The sequence below is a fragment of the Spinacia oleracea genome, chromosome 1 (genome assembly GCF_020520425.1).
Source record: "Spinacia oleracea cultivar Varoflay chromosome 1, BTI_SOV_V1, whole genome shotgun sequence".
Classification (NCBI taxonomy): Eukaryota; Viridiplantae; Streptophyta; class Magnoliopsida; order Caryophyllales; family Amaranthaceae; genus Spinacia; species Spinacia oleracea.
In genome coordinates this window covers 35,320,340-35,339,224 of record NC_079487.1, presented here as the reverse complement: position 1 = coordinate 35,339,224, position 18,885 = coordinate 35,320,340, and the positions used below count along the sequence as shown (strand labels likewise).

Here is an 18,885-nt window from a genome sequence, read left to right as displayed (position 1 = left end):
TTAATAGTTAAGTGATGTCATCGGTCTTAATTAAGTATAATATGGTTATACAAAACGTAGGCCTTGGTTGGCAATTACATGTTAGTTGATTTGACTATTTGTTAGTTTTTTAACTGTTTGTATTAGATGGTTTGACTAACTGGTTGAGTTAGTTGTTTTGTAATGTATTTGATAAATTAGTTACGTTGTTAGTTGTTAGCTGTTAGATTTTTAAAATGTCCATATAAGACATTGGCGTAAAGTGATGTAATATGGTAACGATTGTATTTTTATACAATCTTATATATATATATGGTTAAACTGCTCTTTTGATAGTATAATATGGTTATACAAAACGCAGGCCCTGGTTGGCAAAAGGCCTTGCATGTACAAGTTGTACAATAAATTTATTGTACACCAACATAACTTTTACCCAGTTTTCTCTAACCTTTACCCACTTTTCTTTAACTTTTATATTAAATAAAAATGTTGATAGAAAAATATTTTAAAGGGTTAAAAGATTAATTTTATACATAATTAGTGGTTTTGAAGAAATATTTTGTATTAAAATGAAAAACTTTATCACTAAAAATTAGATAACTTTTACATATATAAGGGTAACTTTTAAGCAATTTACGTTAACTTTAACTTTGATATACAATATTTATCATATAGACATATACCCCATATAAATAAGAATTTGTGTAATTCAATTAAGTGTACTCGATACTTATGTAAACTTTGTATTTATTTTCTTTAAGGTAAAATTGTTTACATACAAAGTACTCAATATAAAAGTATTATTGAGAATGCTATACATGTACGGAGTAACTTTGAATCAATCGTACATTATATGAGTAAGTTTTTCTTGTCATGTCCAAAGTCAATCTGAAGGTATTGGTTTATTAGGGTGCCTTTTTTTTATATAATAAAATGAAAAACAACACAAGTTAGTGGAGTTGGTGGGAAATTCAACTTATGATTTATAGGTCACAAGGTCAAGCCTTATCATCTGCGGAAATCTTTGAAATGGCTCAAACAAAACCTACGTAGTTGCCCGGGCTGACTAACTTGTCATATGTGTTGATTTAGTAGGGTCACTTTTCTCTTACCTAATAAGAAAAAAGTCCAATGTCAATATTAGCTTACCACCTAAATAAATAAATAAAGACAAATCAATTAGAGAACCAATTTTGACTCACAAAACTGTCACATGTTTTTTGTTGTCATTAGAGTATGATCAGCTTCAAGTCTTAAAACTTGATTTTTGCTGACATGGCATGTGACTCGCCTATTCTTAATACCAGATAAGACATTGGTATCATTGAAGTAGGTAATTTTTGGCATAGTTTTAAATCGATTCGAAAAACCCAGACACAACTTACCACTCAAAGTTTGAGTTAAATAAAAAAAAAATATATGATATATTAAATGAGAAGTCATAAATAAGTTTGAGGTGTGAAGAGCTAAAGTTTTCTTAATGTGAAAAAGCCTCAACAATAACTTATTTATAAAATAATAGTGAAAAACTGACATGAAATATAGAATAAGACAAGAGTCCCCATGAACTTGCTCTAGCCACAACATGCTGATAACAAAAAAATGACAACACTTTATAAGTCTCACACTCGAAAATGTTTTGTGTATCATGCTTTCGAAAATAATAAATGCTTTGTAGCTCAAAGAAAAATATGTCAGATCAAAATAAATGAAACACGAATATGCTTTTTTTTTATTTTTCCGGTATTTTCATGAAATAATCCTGAATTTTAGCGAATTCACTAATGCCCCTCGACTTTCAATAATACATAAAATACCTCTATTTCAAAACTTAATGTACGAAGTACCCCATTTAAATACTTAATACACCAAATATCCTTAATGACATCATCAACCCCATAATCAACCAATTAACGTCTAATTAACCCACCTAATACATAATTAACAACCCTAATCAACCCATCCGTTACCAAACCTAATTAACTCATCCATTAACCCATTAATCTACCCATTTCCTTTTCTTTTCTCTCTCCCCTTCCTTCTTCCATTAAATCACCAGAAGAAACCTCTTCCCTGTTTACCTGTTGCCGAAAATCCATCACCATTTTCACCTAATTACACTCACCCCATTTTCATCAACGTCCAAAAAACCAAGAAATTCAATAAACTACTCCTACCATCAACCCCACTCTCTCTCATCATCATCTCTATCCTTGCCTTCTTCGCTTTCTCTATCATCCTACTCCTCAACATCACCATTAACATTCCTCAGAACTCCAACCTCAGCTTCTTTGCTCCCTTGTTACCCCCCTATCGTCGTCTTTGACATTATCATGCGGTCTTCTTGTTTCTCTTTTTTTGGACAACAATGATGGAAATAAGAAGCCAAATTTGTCTCTAAGTGAGATGTTCCCTCTTCCTTCTCATGATAATGTGCACCTTGGTTGTTGCGCTCCCCGCGGGTCAAAAATAGCAAGAGAGTGAAGAACGTATGTAATCGATTAAGCGAAGCATTTAGAATGGTTTAGAAAAATGAAATCCTAACTTGTTCAAGTAAGCAAATAGTAATTACCTAGATTTTAGGGTAATAATAAAGGTTCTCGATCAATCTGATCTTTATTCTGTGCTAAGACCTTTCTAAGAAAGAGAAGAAATTAGTGAAATTCAATACATTAGATTCTTAAGCTTCAGAACGAAGATGGTGAGATGGTCCTGTAGCCGCCTTGTTCTTTGTTATCAATTTTTTTGGCCGAAAATCCCTAACCCTAATTTGTTTTCCAATTTGAAATTGAAATTGGAAATTGGAATTGTGGATTAGAGATTAGAGATGAAGGGGGAGTCTAAGAAGGGAAGGGGTTAATTAATTAGGGAAGGAGGAGAGATGATGTTGTTGTTTTTGCTTGTCGCTGCTGATGTTGTTATTGTTGCTTGGTGGCGGCTGACAAGTCGATGGAGCTGGCGGCAGACAGGGGTGGAAGAGGCGGTTCTAGTGGAGGTAGGAAATCGACAACCATGGAATTGAAGAAACTGGAAGAAAAAAAAGGGTTAATTAGGAGCTTAGTGGATTAGTTGGAAAAAAATGGGTTAATGGGTGGGTTTATTCGATTAATTATGATGTCATAAGAGTACTTCGTGTATTAAGTTTTGAAATAAGGGTATTTTATGTATTATTAAATGTCGAGGGACTGATGAAGAATTACGTCAAAACTCATGGGTATTTCATAAAAAAATCCGTTTTTTCTTCTATTTTCAACAACGTATTCATTTACTTTGAACTATGGCCCTGTTCTTCTGAACTTTGTTTGGCTGAACTGAACTAAATTGAACTGAACTGAATGGAGCTGGACTGAACTGAACCGAATGGAATTGAATGAATAGTAAATAATAAATAATAAATGATAAATGATAAATGATAAATGATAATAGATTATAGAGATAATAAATAATAAATAATAAATAATAAATAATAAATAATAAATAGTTAATAATAAATAACAAATAATAAATAATAAATAGTTAATAATAAATAATAAATAACTAGTTTTTGGGCCCGGGCGATGCCCCGGGTTACTACATTAATGACATTCACATTTACTTATATTTTCTTTTTGCAATGATAACATGAACACATGTAATAGTTTAGTGGTAAAGACTTTAATGTTTAAACTCAAGGTCAAGGGTTCTCAAACCTTATGCAAACCAAGTTTGATATTTTTTTAATGTGTATGAAGATTACATTGAGCAAACCACCCATAAGAAGAGCGCCACGTGTCACATAAACTTTCTTTTAAACGCCTTTTAATATATAGATAATTAATAATTAATAAATAATAAACAATAATAATTTTCCTCGCGCATATGCCAATATTGTAGTAATATCAAGAATAAAAATAACTACAAAGAAATATGAATTCGTTCTTTTGAACAGAACTGAATTGAACTGAATGAACTGAACTGAACTGAACTGAACTAAATGGAACTGAAATAAATTCCAAAAGAACATGACCTATATGAAGTACTCTTAGGCCCTGTTCTTTTTGGCTTAATTTCAGTTTCAGACTTATTTCGCAGTTAAGTTCAGTTCAGTTCAGGAGCATACAGTTTAGTTCAGTTCAGTTCAGTTAAGTTCAACTCAATTCAGTTCAGTTCAGTACAGTTCAACTCTAAAGAAAAAAAGCTTTAATATGTTCTTTTAAGCGTAAAATACGTGTATGTATTCGGCGTGTATAATTTATTTATTTATTTATCTAAAAAACGCAAGAACAATAGATTAAAAAAGAAAATTAAAAGGGTGTTCTGTTCAGAGCACTGAAAAATTGAATTCTACAACTCAGTAGTCAGTATTAAAAATTGGCAACTTTGAAAAATGGAAAAATGTTATCAGAAGAAAATGACGTTTTAGGGAAAGGGATTGGAATGATCTTTCTCGCTCTCTCACACATCATTATTCATTTATTTTATCTCCCTTTTCTCATCAATTCTTTAAGAAAGTCCAAAATTCGAGGTGGGTCTTGTTGAATTTCACACGAATTATTAACCAAAAAAAAAAAAAACAACAACAATAAGAAGATACCCACCAAGTCAAAGTGATCAAAGTTTTGGATCTTTTGCAATAAAGTTTTGTATGTTTATACTATTTCAGGGTCCTTTCTTTTTTTCTGTCAAAGTTAACTTCTGGGCAATCTCCATATTCTCTTTTGAGGTTCAAGTATTAGTTGTTGACTTTTTTTTCTTCTAACTTTTTTTTGTCAAACTTGATGGGTTTTAGGGATTCCCAATTTTGAGCGAAAAGGCTTCTTTGTTGTATAATCAGGGTTTTAGATACTTACCCAGTTTGTTGTAATTTGTAAAAATTAATTAATTTCTTTTCTTGTTCACTTGTTGTATCAGCAAAACTTCCTCTTTGTCTTCTTCAATCTTTCCTGGGTTTGTTTCTGGGTTTTTGAAGTTTGTTGTTAATATTTGGGTATCCGAAGGATAATTTTTTGTGTGTTTTGTATTTTGAGTGAATTATTGAATTGGGCTTTTGAAGGATTTTTTAAAAATTTTGTGTGTATTGCCAACTTCTGGTTGGGAGAAATTTGGGTAGCAGGAAAAGTGAAGTTTGGTGCAAAAGATGGTGCAAGCTTGATATCAGTGATGCCGAGCTTTATTCCCTCCCTCCCTATCTCCAATTCTATGTAAGCTTTCTCTTTTTCATCTTTGTCTTAATTCTCTCTAGTAACAGTTCTAGATATAGAAGTAGTCTGTAACAGACCTCTGTAAGTTGTTCTGCTTATTATTAGGAAGTTATTATGTACTATTGAAATGTATTCTGCTTGTTAGATTCTATGTTACTCGGATTCGGAAGCTCGTATATGACAAGCTATTATGTGATCAAGTGTCCGACTTGGTTTATGCTATTGATATTTGTCCAAATTGAACTGTCAAAGTGTCCATATGCATTTCACCCCATGTTTTCTGAGCTAGGAACTTGAGCAATCCATCTATGTTAGAGATTGTTTCCTTACTTTGGAGAAATCAGAGTTTCCTTTAATCATGATAGGGATTGTATGTTTACATATGAAGGGTTAACTTTGTAGGTTTTTTTTATGAAATCTTCTAATGTTGGTGCCTTAAATTTCTCAGTTTAACAGAGGGTAACAACACAAGTACTTCTCGGATTTCTGAACTTGGTGCTTTTGAGCAATCACTTGATTTTCGTATAGAAGATGATGTCGATCTCAGGAGTGAGTCTTGCTAGATTATAACTTCCATTAACCTGTTATGATTTTTCTACATTTAATACTGTGTTGTTTTCAATCTTTCCATAGTTCTTGACTATTGTTAGTTCTGTACACTTACTAGTTAGAATATTCACTGGCATCATAATAAGTTGAAAGTTTTCAATCTATTATGGTGAAGAAGTACACAATATTAGTAGTGGAGGTTCTAATGGAGAAGATCAATACATTAATGTGGGATCACAAGTTCTATAGGAATGAGAACATATAAACTTTGAGGGTTTGGGCCCACGCTTTAAAAATGGCTGAGAGGCGTAGGATCGGTTTTGTTCAACTTATTTTGTCCGAACTAATCTTAAAAAAACTAATTTTGTCTGAAAAAATCTTGTTTTGTCTAAACTTATCTCTAACTTATTTTGTCGTAAAGCAAGTCAAACTAAGTTGAACTAAACAGGGCCTTTGTCCCATGATAGTACCTCTGAGATCTGTGAGGAATGGGAAAACTTAATGTCTACATTGTCACCAAATGGTGCTGAATTCCTATATTCTTTTGCACAAAAAGGGCTGGGTGTTTTGAAATTTGAAGTAATAATTAGGTTTTTTAGCCGCTTAAAATCATCTTTGTATAGCTTGGTCACTCTTAATTGTCAAGGATCATTGCCAGGGAAATCTTCATCTTTATACCTAATGTTACTGATTTTTAGCATTTCCGTCATGTTACTTTTTTCTTATCATACATGACTGCTGGATTTGGAAGAACAAACTGATTCTTTATTCCCATGCTATGAAGCTCCACTTCTTAGTTGAATACAAGAATTCTCAAGAAATATTTTAGGAGAGGATCCTTAATTCTATGAGAAATAACTGGATTACTAATTTTCAATCAGATACAATTTATGCACGCGGGAGCATAATATAAAAGACTGAAGTTCGGTATGCATACCTATATTAGAGGGAAATCCTAGAGACCTTGTATATGTGATCATCAGTAAGAAATCAGGATGTTTATGAGAATTTACTCAAAGTAAAAACTCGTATACGTGTATTATTCTGATTTCCTTGTCTCCTATCTTTTAAATTTTTGATAACCTCTTTGCTTTGTTTCCATGAAGTAGAAGATGATCGCCCCGTTATAGCTTATGTGTCAATTCAACCTCTGCAATTGCAGGGGTAAGGTTGTGTACGTCCGACCCCTTCTTAGTCCTTACCCCGCTTGTCGCGGGAGCCTCTTTGAAGGCACTGGGGTATTGATATTAATGATGCAGGATGTGTCTGATAGGAAATTCCTAAACCTACCTGGGTTCAGGCTTGGCCTTGTAATCTTTTGTGGTTCACTTGAAAATGTTGGCAAAAGTTTGGCTACATCTTCTATTATCTGGCTGAATGACCAAGTCTAACTAGCACGTGATCCATGATATATTCTAATGGGCATATTTTGATCTTGTGTTTTTAGACCCTGTATTCAGTTCGTTGAAGTCTTCTAGTCTGACTGTAGGCGCTGATCTCCAATTTGGATCTTTCAATAAGGTATAATTTGGCATCATTCACCATGAATGCAAAGCTTGTAAATTTTTACTGCCCGCTTACGGTTTGATGTGTTATGCTTAAAAAATATCTTTCAGCTATCACAGCCCAACTTGGCTTCTGCAAGTGGGAGTCATCGTGAAAATTGGGCAGAATCCAATATGGCTGATGTGAGTCCTAGAAGTGATTCTTCATCAGATGATACTGAGGATAGGAATCTACAGGTACTTTTTCTATGAATTATTTCCCTTGAGCATCTACTCATGTATACACTTCTTTCAGGAAGGGGACAGGTGGTGTTATTTTGGTTTCACATTACCAGGCTTTCTCCCTTTCACCTATCTCTTTTTTTCTCCTTCTCTCTTTTGGTTCAGCTGTATATTTTTCTTCAATAGATTAATTAGTTGAACCTGCATGCAGTTTGAAGCAGGTCAAACCAACACCAGGACTGCTTCTGATTCCAGTGAGAGATCCAAAGAAAAGGTTACGGATCAAAAGGTAATTCAGAATTACTAGTTTCATTTGTAATCTTGCGGTGTGCCGTTCCATGTAAAAACCTGCTAATTCATAGTTCAATGCTTACTCTTTGTAATTTTACAGTCACTCCGACGGCTAGCTCAAAATCGTGAAGCTGCTAGAAAAAGCCGCTTACGGAAAAAGGTAAGTCATACAGTGTCTCTTGAGGCTCCTTTGGGAGTGCAATTCTGTTCAGATTGTTACATATTGTATGAAAATTTAGAAGCTTATGATAAATTAGGAGGTCAAATGTCTCGCTAAACTTAATTTCAACTTGACATTTGCTGTAACATAGTTGGTAATGGTACGTTGTGTATGATTCAGAAGTGTTTCCTTGCACTGAAATTGTTCTCTCTTTTTATTTTTCAGGCATATGTACAACAGCTAGAAAATAGCCGACTGAAGCTGACCCAGCTTGAGCAAGAGCTCCAACGAGCCCGTCAGCAGGTTTTTTTTCCTGCTCCCTCTGTAATTTCAATTTATTCGCTAGTTGCAATTATGGACGAAGGTATTAATGCTTGAATGTCTCTATTTTGCATTGTAGGGAATTTTCATCTCAAACGCTGGTGATCAATCACATGCAATAGGTGGAAATGGTACTTATCTTCTGCACTTCTGTGGTTTATTTGTCGTAAATTATTTCTGATTCCTATTACCAAGATTAACTTGGGACTCCTCAAGTAAGTGTTGATTTTATGGAGCCACTGTTTTGAAATTCTTGTCTGATCACCTTGTAGGTGCCTTGGCTTTTGATGCGGAGTATTCTCGATGGCTAGAAGAACAGAACAAAATGATTAATGAACTGAGGACTGCAGTAAATTCACATGCTAGTGATACTGAACTGCATACAGTTGTTGACAATGTAGCTACACACTTCAATGACATTTTCAGGCTTAAAGGTGTTGCTGCAAAGGCTGATGTCTTTCACATCTTGTCTGGAATGTGGAAGACTCCTGCAGAACGTTGCTTCATGTGGATTGGCGGCTTTCGCCCGTCAGAACTCTTGAAGGTGAGGTCACTTAGGTGCATTCTTTCCTTTTGTATCTGTTGCATTTTTAGAGTTGTGTAGAAACTTTTCTTTATCCTCTCCTAGTCCTCCATACGCATTTCACATGTTCCAGTTCTCCATCCCAAGCAACAACCGATAACAAGCTCACGAGGTTCCGCTGCAGCTGTAGCTTTCATCCTCTCTCTTCTCCCCAAAAACAAAAAGAAAGGAAAAATTTGAGACTAAAGAGATTCTCGTCCTTCCTTTAATGTGGGTATCTTCCAAACCATGGGGTATGGTAAAGCAAGCACACTTGAAATTTCTAATTTTGACTTCAAAGCACTGAGAAATTTAAATCCGCCTTCCTTTCATCCACCCAAAACTAGACAAGGATTCTATATGGCATCTAGTGGCCTTTCGAAGACACCTCCAACACTTCCCTGCAATAATTAGGTCAAGCACCGCAACTGAAGCCAACCTTTTCTATAGGCTTGACCGAGGGCTTTCAAAATGAGTTACCTCAATGATGGCCGCGACAAAGACCTGTGGGGCAAGTTACAACATTCATAAGTTACAGCATCATACAGTTTATTTTTTATCATGGCATTGTCGTGGCATGGACCTGTAAATTCCGGACACTCTATGTTTCAAGTTGGAAGTTTCTTTGTTTTGGGTCATATTAAAGTTGTGTTGAAACTAATTTGGCTTTAGCCTTCTGGTCAGTTTCTGTGTCAGATGGTATCTTCTAAGATCTTATGTCGGAATTTGGGTGATCAAGCTAGTTTTGTTTCGTTTTATTTTTTGGCCATGTAATATTTTGCCCGGTCTATGGGAAATAAGTATTATTCTGTCATTGAACATAGTCTAAATAAGTGCATAGTTTGGTGTTTGCTGTTGCAATTTTTACATCACTACTTTGTTATTGTAATAATCGTATATCCATCTTGATTGCCATACATATGCAGCTTCTGGTGAATCAGTTGGAGCCCTTGACAGAGCAGCAGTTAGTGGGCATCTACAACTTGCAGCAGTCCTCTCAGCAGGCAGAAGAAGCCTTATCGCAAGGAATGGAAGCACTGCAGCAGTCTCTAGCTGAGACATTAGCCAGTGGTACACCAGGCCCTTCTGGCTCATCCGGCAATGTAGCAAACTATATGGGCCAGATGGCAATGGCCATGGGGAAATTAGGAACTCTTGAAGGATTTCTGCGCCAGGTATTTTCTTGACAACTATGGAATTATGTTTGAATAATTTACCAACATCTTACTTGGGATTTATCATTACAACAACTTACTTGAGTGTTTTTTCGATTCAAAGTTGATTTTGTCATATTTTCAGAAAGATCTAGTTTGTAACTATGGGTTCGTTGGCTCATCTAGGAGTTACTCCCTCTGTTCCTGTTTAAGTGTCCACTTTGGAGGAATTCACGGTAATTAAGGAAAATGAAAAGTGTGTAAGAAAAACAATGATTGAGATTGTTTTTTGTTTTTTGGGGGAAAGGATGAAGTAGATAATTGTTTATTGATAAAGTACAAATAAAAGTGGATTTGGGGATGGAAAAGTGGGAAAAATGTAGAATGTGTAAGAAAAAATAATACAGTTTAATGTAGAATGTGAGAAAAGTGTATGGAAAAAACGAAAAAACAAGGAAGAGAAAGTGGAATTAATGAAAGTAAGATAAGAGAAAAATGTGCATATATATATATACGATACCATGTTTAAAAATTTAAACTGTAACCGCAGTTAATAAGTAAGTCGGTCATTCAAAATTAAACTGTATGAAAAAACAATCATGATTTATAGAAAAGTGAGAAAAGTGTATGGAAAAGTGAGAAAAGTGTATGGAAAAGTGACACTTAAATAGGAACGGAGGGAGTATTATTTTTTAGATGGTTTTGAATGTGAGAGAACAATGAGAAGATTATTTATTCATACAGTTTAATTTTGAATGACCAGCTTACTTACTAACTGTGGTTACGGTTTAAATTTTTAAACATGGTATCGTATATATATATATACACACACATTTTTCTCTTATCTTACTTTCATTAATTCCACTTTCTCTTCCTTATTTTTTCGTTTTTTTTCTTTTTCTTTTTTACTTCCCGCTCCTTTCTGGTTTAATTGGTGACAATGACGATCTCCTACGACGATTCATGTTAGCCGACCCAAAATCATTTTGGGACTAAGGCTTTGTTGTTGTTGTTGTTGGTATCGTATAATGCTAATGGATCATTTTGAAATTTACGTCGTGATAATTATTTATTGACGTTGATGATGCAGGCCGATAACCTACGTCAACAAACACTACAGCAGATGCACCATATATTAACAACTCGACAATCTGCACGTGCTGTTCTATCTATACATGACTATTTCTCAAGGCTTAGAGCGCTCAGTTCTTTGTGGCTTGCTAGGCCGCGTGATTGAGTAGTATCTTCAAGTACCTTTTTTCATACAATAAGTAATAAGTTTGCTGTGACTAGTTATACTGTGTGTGGTTAGTGTAGGTAATGAGAACATGTGTTCGTGTTTCCTTGTTCAAGTTGATGTAATTTAAGGTATTGTTAGGTTGATGTTAAAGTAATTAGAGAAGGGTTTTTTTTTTTTTTTTTTGGTATTTTAGGCAGTACCATGATATGTGAAAGTGTAGATTTTCTCTTACGACAAGTAATACTAGTTTTTTTTTTTCTTTTGTGAAGGGGAATTACAGCTATTTGATTAGAATAGAGGTTTTCTGTGCTATAGAATGGATCACTTTGTTACAAGATCTTCTAGTAAAAGAAAAAGAACAACAATCAAAATTGCTTGTCATAGCCAAAATGTTATCAGTATGAACTCCTAAAAGATTAAATTAATTATTTAGAGTTCTAATAGCATTCTAATTAATTAATTAGTATTCTAACAGGATTCGAAATCCTTTCCAAGGTTCTATAAATATATGCCTAGGGTCATAAATTTTCATACGAGTTTTTCAACAAGTATTCATACAATAAAACAGTAATTTTTGAACAGAAAAATCTGTCACATTCTTGCCCATAATTAGCCGAAAATTATAGTACCCTAAGGGCGATTCTAGTTGGTCAATCTTAAGGCGGATCCGGACGTGGTGTTGACTATCTACGGAGGGACGACACTTGGAGTACTAAAGACTTGTTCGGTTCGGGCGCAACTAGGGAGGGCACGCTACAAAGTGTATGCACCTAAATTATGCTAACTGATTATGTGTAAATAATATGTTTCCAGCCATTAAGGTTTTCCGCATGATTTATGTTTTGTCATATGTATCATAACCTAATACCCCATGACGCTAGGTGTAGTTGACGCTCCCTTCGCACTCTATCAATCGGTGTTGCCATATACTTACCCGTAAGGACTCACGAGACTAAGAGTTGAGGGTTACGTTGGATGCGCCAAGATTGTCTATACACCAGTGCTGTATTAAGGTGCTGGATATTCCGAAAGGCTAAACCCCCTTCAATTTTTTGTCTCTCCATAGCTTTCCTACTGGCCCAATAAATCGGCCTTTTATCTAGAGATGAACTCCAGAAAAACCGAGTGAAGAGGCTTGTCATAAGGTTCTTTTTTTGGGAGCATATAGGTGGCTAGAACATGGGAGGAAAGGGCAATGATGATGCTGTTTATGAGCAGAAGCTTTCCCGCTTGAGATAAGTTATTGAATTTCCACGAGGAGGTTTTCTTAACCATTCTCTCATACAAGAAGTCAAACTTCGATGAAGAGCGCCCATCAATGTCCATGGGGCAACCAAGGTAAGTTCCCAATGTTGCTCTATTTTTCACTCCCAGTGGTTTCCTCATGAAGCGAACAAAGGTGGAGGGAGTGTTAGGAAAAAAAATAATAAACGAGTTTTCAAGGCTTACCACCTCACCAGATAATGTAGCAAATTCATCGAGGGCAGTCCGCAACTTCGAGCAAGAGTCCGGTGTTGCTTTGAAGAAAAATAGTGGTCCATCGGCAAAAAACAAGTGATTGATCCGAGGTGCCCTTCTTCCTATTTTCAACCCCTTAATTTCTCCACTGTCTTGCAAAGCGATCATTTTTTTTACAGGACCTCCATACATAGAATGAAGAGATACGGGAGAGGGGGTCTTCTTGACGAAGGCCACAGTTGGGCTTGAAACTTTCTGACGGTTCTCCATTGACCAGGATGGAATAAGTTACTGAAGATGTACACTGCATTATCCATCCTATCCAAAATTTCGGGAATTTGTATGCACGCAGGACCTTTTCAACGAAGTCCCATCTGATCCTATCATACACCTTGTTGAAGTCGATCTTGAGTATGCCCATAAACTCTATTCCTTTCTTTCTTTTTTTCACAAAATTCATCATCTCATGAGCAAGTAGGCAATTATCAACGAGCAATCTTCCCTGGACGAAAGCATTTTGGAAGTCTCCAACTATATCAGACACTATTGTTTTCAGTCTAAGCACCATTGTCTTTGAGATGATCTTGTATAGTGCGTTGCATAGACCAATTGGTCTGAACTGAGCCGTAGATTCTGGTCTGGCAGTTTTCGGGATGAGTGCAATGAAAGTTCTATCGGTCTCCGATAGCATGTAGCCACCTGCAAAAAAACTATGAATCGCATGACAAACATCCTGGTTCGTCTTATCCCACAATGAGTGGAAAAAAGATGGTGGAGTGTCGTTCGGTCCCGGGGATTTCATTCCTTTCATGCTAAAGACCGCCTTCTCTATCTCTTCATTGGAAAACTGTCTGTTCAGCATAGTAACATGGTTTTCTGAAAGCTGCGTGATGAGAGAGAACCACTCGCTATCGTTGATTTCATGCCCCATATTGATGGGAGGAGTGACTGTCGTTGAAGAGGGGTTGTGTGAGGGGGTCGAAAAAGCACGAGGCTAATGCGTGACCTCGTCCCTCGTATGCACCCCTCGATTGGCGATGGGTATCCTTAGTCCAAACTCCCTGAGGGAGCCAAAATTCATTATGCGGTTCTGCCCGTTCACATTAATATGCTGATTTTCAGGTCGTCCCAACTTGATGGGGAAATAAACGCGGGGTAGGATCGTTTCACCCTTCGGCTATTTTGATTACCTACAAGCACGAGTATTTCCTTCACTCTCCCCAGTGGAGTCGCCACTGTGAGGGGGTCGAAAAAGCACGAGGCTAATGCGTGACCTCGTCCCTCGTGGGTGTGACGATTCTTTTTATTCAATCAAGTGTAATTGGATTTCCTGTGAGTTTACACCCAATTGACTAGTAATATAGGAGTCTCCATTCAGTTTTTAACAACAATGAGAAAAACTGACAAAACCCGATTATCGTGACATAAAGGGAGTGCAATTATGTTTGACCACGACGGCCGTAGGTTCCCTTGTGATCCCTGGTATGGGGATCTCTCAACATACACCGCAAGGTAGAGATTGAGGGTTCGGGGGACTGTAACTACCGAGAGGAGTACTCGCTCGTCGATAACTCCAGAGGCAGGATATCCTTACTAGCTCAACATAAATAATTGAAGGGACATGCGTTAACTATTAAACTAATCTGAGTTGATTTTAGCAATATGCAACATATAATACTAGATCGATCGCGATATCTGATTTAAATAGCATTAAGGGACCTAGCATGATAATCCAATTTCCCAAAAATATTATATTTGTTAGGCGTGGTAGAACAATCAGATTTAGTTAGTTTAACAGTTCATAAAAAGGGCGAGGAAAGCAATTAAATCATAGAAAAGGGGCACATTACGACGCACCCTTGAGAGGTGCGTCACGGTTCTCAGAAAACTAACCACTTTGACTTTGCTATTTCTCCTTTTATTTAACGAATCTCAAATTATGGGACAGGATACGTTCTGTTTGATTTATGGATCGATTGCGACAGAACGCGTGATCAGTTTTACAGCCTGAGGCTTAGGCTTAGGGGTTTAGAGTCAATACTCAGAAATATCATTGTGTGTTGTGTTGTTTTCACGTCGAACTTAGGGGGTCTATTTATAGGAAAGAGTGGCGTAGAAAGATAGATTTTCAGGAATTTGAATACGAAACGGATGAGGAAAAGAATCCGTCCCAGGTATTTTCGGCGCCCAGCTCTATCTTTGGCGCCCAGGGCTGGGCGTTGAAAATAGGGTCTGGGCAGAATTCTTTGTCAGATTGGACTCTAGAGTACGGAGTCCATTAAGAGACTTAATCCGAGTTATTTGGTGCGTATTAACCTTGTGACGGGATGCGTCTGGGCCCGTTACGAACTCTAGGCTGGTTAGGATTTTAATTAATACGTGACTCTTATTTTCGAATCATATTAGGAATAGGATTCTCTCGCAATTTCTATCTCATTTAGGATTTATGTTGGAGTGCAACACCTAATTCTGACAGGTTTCTATCTTTTATGACTTACCACTTTTAACAACTACCCATTACGGCAGTTACTATTTTTAGCAGGTTTCTATAAATAGCAGGTTTCTATAAATAGCAGGTTTCGGGTGAAATGAAAAGGGGTAATGAGATTCGTTATTTTATAGGAGATGCGTTGTCAAGTGGAGATTTATGTTTTCATCATCGAACCTTCCCTTTCGGGAATGGGGACAAAAGTAGGTGTCTCTACAGGTTGTCACATTTGTAATTTTCCTTGAAAAACATTTTGATTGTATTCTTGATTTCACCTTGATCCATTGTCCACTCCCCTGTGACATTCTTAATCGCACCAATAAAGTTTTTTGATTTCCTTCCCTTCGTGGCTTTGTAGAAGAAACTTGGAATAAATCCACCCCTCGGCCATATACAACAGCACTCAAAAGTTGGTGCTTCAGGCCCAAATACCTCTCAAAAGCTAAGAAAAAGTGTTCCTCAACACTAGGCATGCAAGGCTCTGTCATAATGGGCCAACCCAATATGGAACTTAACTCTTCAGGGAGGGGACATACCTCGTTGTTACCAAAGAAGAAAACGTGGTGAATCGGGTCCCAAGCCTCCAAAGAAGCATGGATGAAGTGCATATCAAGTTTCACGAACCGGAAGGAGACGAGCACCCCAAGATGCATGTCATCTAGCTCCCTTTTCTCCAGTTTGCCTAGCGAACCAAGCCAAGAGTTCAAGGCATTTTCAAAAGACACAGCCATTTGCTTTCTTTTTGTGAAGATGTAGAAGGTGAAGAAGAGCAGTGAAAGACTGGTGTAAGAAAAGTGATCCGGAATGCTCCCTAATTATACAAAAACCAGCACTTATGGTGGTACTCGAAAGGACCACCTACGGTGGGCCCCAAAACCTACGCTAGGCGCAGGGCCTGCAAGAAGGACTAACCCAACGTCCTACTTTATGACATCAAGTACGCACTCCTCATGGTATTGTACAACCAAATCAGCTCCAATCATATATGCCAAATATTCCAGAAGCCACGAGCCGCGCAATTCCAAGCAGTTCGATTCAGCACCCGGGTCAATTTGTTCAAAATTCAAAAGCATTCTAGTTCTAGATCGGCATCCTATTAGTCAGCATATGCATGAGAAAAAGTTGAATATACTTTGACTTGCGCTTTTTCTAAACCAAAAAACCTCAGTCAAAGTGGGGGCTTATATTGGGTATATACACCCGAAAAAATGGGCAATTTTTTTTTCATTTTGCATCATACATATAGCCACAAATTTCAAATTTCACATACAACGCATATGAAATTCAATTCAAACCTTGCAAAAACACACAGAGCAAAACTCAAACCATACAAATCAAACCATACAATTTCAAACCATACAAAATCCAAGATTCACACCATACAAATCCATATACAAATACAACTACAAATATCCATACAAAAAATCCTCATACAAAATCCCAACCGAGGCAAAGCCTTGTGTGGGCTTGTTGTGCGCGCTGGCCAAGCAGTGATGGCCAACTGCTTGCTATTGTCGTTGCACGTTGGGCCTTACGGCCTGACGTGTTGCGTTGTGCTTGTAGCTGGCTCGTCGAGCAATGGGCCGGCCTTGTGCTGACTTGTCTCTCGTCGTGCTCCCGATTTGTTTTTCGATTCCTGAATAATATTTCCGTTTCCGATAATATTTACGATTACGACAATATTTATGATTTCGACAATATTTCCGAATTTGATAATATTTTCGTTTTCAGCAATATTTATGATTCCGGAAATATTTCTATTTCCGATAATAATTCCGATAGAAACCATATTTTCGTTTCCTACAATATCTTCGACTTCAATAATATTTATATTTCCGTTATGAACCATATTTCCGTTTCAGGTAACATCTTCATTTTTGGCAAATATTCTTTCTTTGCCTTTTGGTGGTTTTTTTAGTTCCCACTAAAAAAAACATCCATCATTTTCAATTATCTATAATTAGAGTATTTACTGAATATAATATTCACCTAAATACTTGATCCGTTCACATACTATTTATGTGACCCTACGGGTTCAGTTAAGAGTAAGTTGTGGCATTATTAATATTAATTCTTTTTGAACTGGAGCGGCCTCTAGCTAGGCCTTAAGATCACTTGATCTATTGAATAATTAACTTGCTTAATTAATACTAAACCACATTTATTAGACTTAGCATTAAATGCAAACTTGGACCAAGGGAATTATCTCCTTCAATCTCCCACTTGTCCTTAGGGACAAGTGTGCATTTTCTAATTCCTTTGTCTCTTGATGCCTTCTCATGAACATAAGGTAATATTGGTTATTCCTCGGTGTCAGAGTTCAACTGATCAAATAAATAGATAATCATAGCCTATGATTCATCTGAGCACAGCCATGCATTTTACAGTTTCTAGCTCTCTGAGTGGCCTTGTACAACTTTTGGCATCTCATCCCAATTTTTGGGAGGACAATCTCGATCTTGCGATTTTGAGGTTAGACTTCGTTTGATAGGTGATTACTCAAGAGTTGCTCTTACATCCTCTTTTTACAGTGCGATGGTTGACGACGTCAATGTCTCAAACATGTAATCTCAAATCACTCAGGTATTGAGGATTAGAGTCTAATTAGGTAATTAAATTTACTTGTAACAAATTTTCATCGCTTAAAGTAAATTTTCATAGGTCTGTCCAATACTAATCTTATCAAGTATCTATGCAAATGATTGCGACATTGTCATGCCCACATAGTTCAAGAAACATAACTACTAGTAATCTTGCATTCTAGTAGTCTAGAGTTTTATATGTGTCCACCTTTATAGTAAACATCTGACCATGGACCATTTTCAACTTTTGACATTCAAGTTCACTTGATAGACATTTCCTGGTCACAAGACTGGTCCTGACAGTCTATCTTGAATATATTGTTAAATTGAAAGGACTCGTCATTTAATACTAAACCAAGATTAAATGGAATATGAAATTACATTTCATACGTGATAAACGTTCTACCAGAATGTTTTACAACCATGGGCCTTTAACCCATAAAGAACTATGTTTTATTGCTTCTTAGCAATAAGTACTTTACTTCAACTGTGTAGGTTGCTAGTGATGCTATATTTGGATTTTGCTTATCCAAGCAGTTCACAGATATGTGGAAGACTTTCCATCTGTATCTTAGAACATATAAATTAATATTTAATTTCCTACGCAACAACTCATTGTATTCAATCCATGTTACCATTTCAAACCACGTCGCATATAGCTCGTCCATGCCAATGGTTAACTCCAAAGGGATCTTGCTTGATCCTTTGCCAGCGTTTATGTGTGTATCATCAAATATTTAGCATATCTTTACATCCTTGATAAAGAACTATTCCTATTTACCTTTTCAAGTACCATAGGGCTCTCTTGATCTCAATCTAGTTGATCACTTTAGCTCAATAGAGATTGGTATCTGTTTGTCATGCCTAAAGCCATACTATACATTTTTGGCGATCCTCATATTATATCATACATGATAATCCCCAATTGAATTTTATCCATGTGACTTTAGCTCATTTGGTTTATGTAGATACTGAATCCAGCTAAACTCTTTGACATATAATATAGGTTAAGATTTCATTTAGACTCTTTGATGTTTAGCTTAGTAAATGTTAATACTGAAGGAAATATGTCCTTCACCCAAGGTGCATTAAGTCTAATACCAAGGTTCAGATTAATTGCGAACAATTAATTCAGTAAGATCAAGTGATCGGAACAGCTAGCTGGAGCATGCTTCCGATCAGTGAGTTCTAATC

The 18,885-nt window shown here is 36.4% G+C and overlaps 2 protein-coding genes across 2 annotated transcripts; one reads left to right on the top strand and one right to left on the bottom strand.

The window, feature by feature from the left end:
- The first annotated feature begins 4,357 nt into the window (after positions 1 to 4,357).
- On the top strand, positions 4,358 to 11,427 carry LOC110795989 (transcription factor TGA2.3). Its single transcript, XM_022001021.2, has 11 exons — positions 4,358 to 5,159; positions 5,608 to 5,708; positions 7,156 to 7,229; positions 7,325 to 7,450; positions 7,647 to 7,724; positions 7,827 to 7,886; positions 8,112 to 8,189; positions 8,287 to 8,338; positions 8,480 to 8,751; positions 9,696 to 9,944; positions 11,014 to 11,427. Exons 1-11 carry the CDS (start codon positions 5,119 to 5,121, stop codon positions 11,158 to 11,160), a joined length of 1,278 nt encoding a protein of 425 aa, XP_021856713.2. The 5' UTR covers positions 4,358 to 5,118; the 3' UTR covers positions 11,161 to 11,427.
- Positions 11,428 to 12,258: 831 nt separating this feature from the next.
- Positions 12,259 to 13,552, bottom strand: LOC130463797 (uncharacterized). Its single transcript, XM_056833047.1, has 2 exons — positions 12,977 to 13,552; positions 12,259 to 12,885 (listed from the first exon to the last, which is right to left on the bottom strand). The coding sequence occupies exons 1-2, from the start codon at positions 13,550 to 13,552 to the stop codon at positions 12,259 to 12,261; spliced, it is 1,203 nt and encodes a 400-aa protein (XP_056689025.1).
- Between the last annotated feature and the right edge of the window lie 5,333 nt (positions 13,553 to 18,885).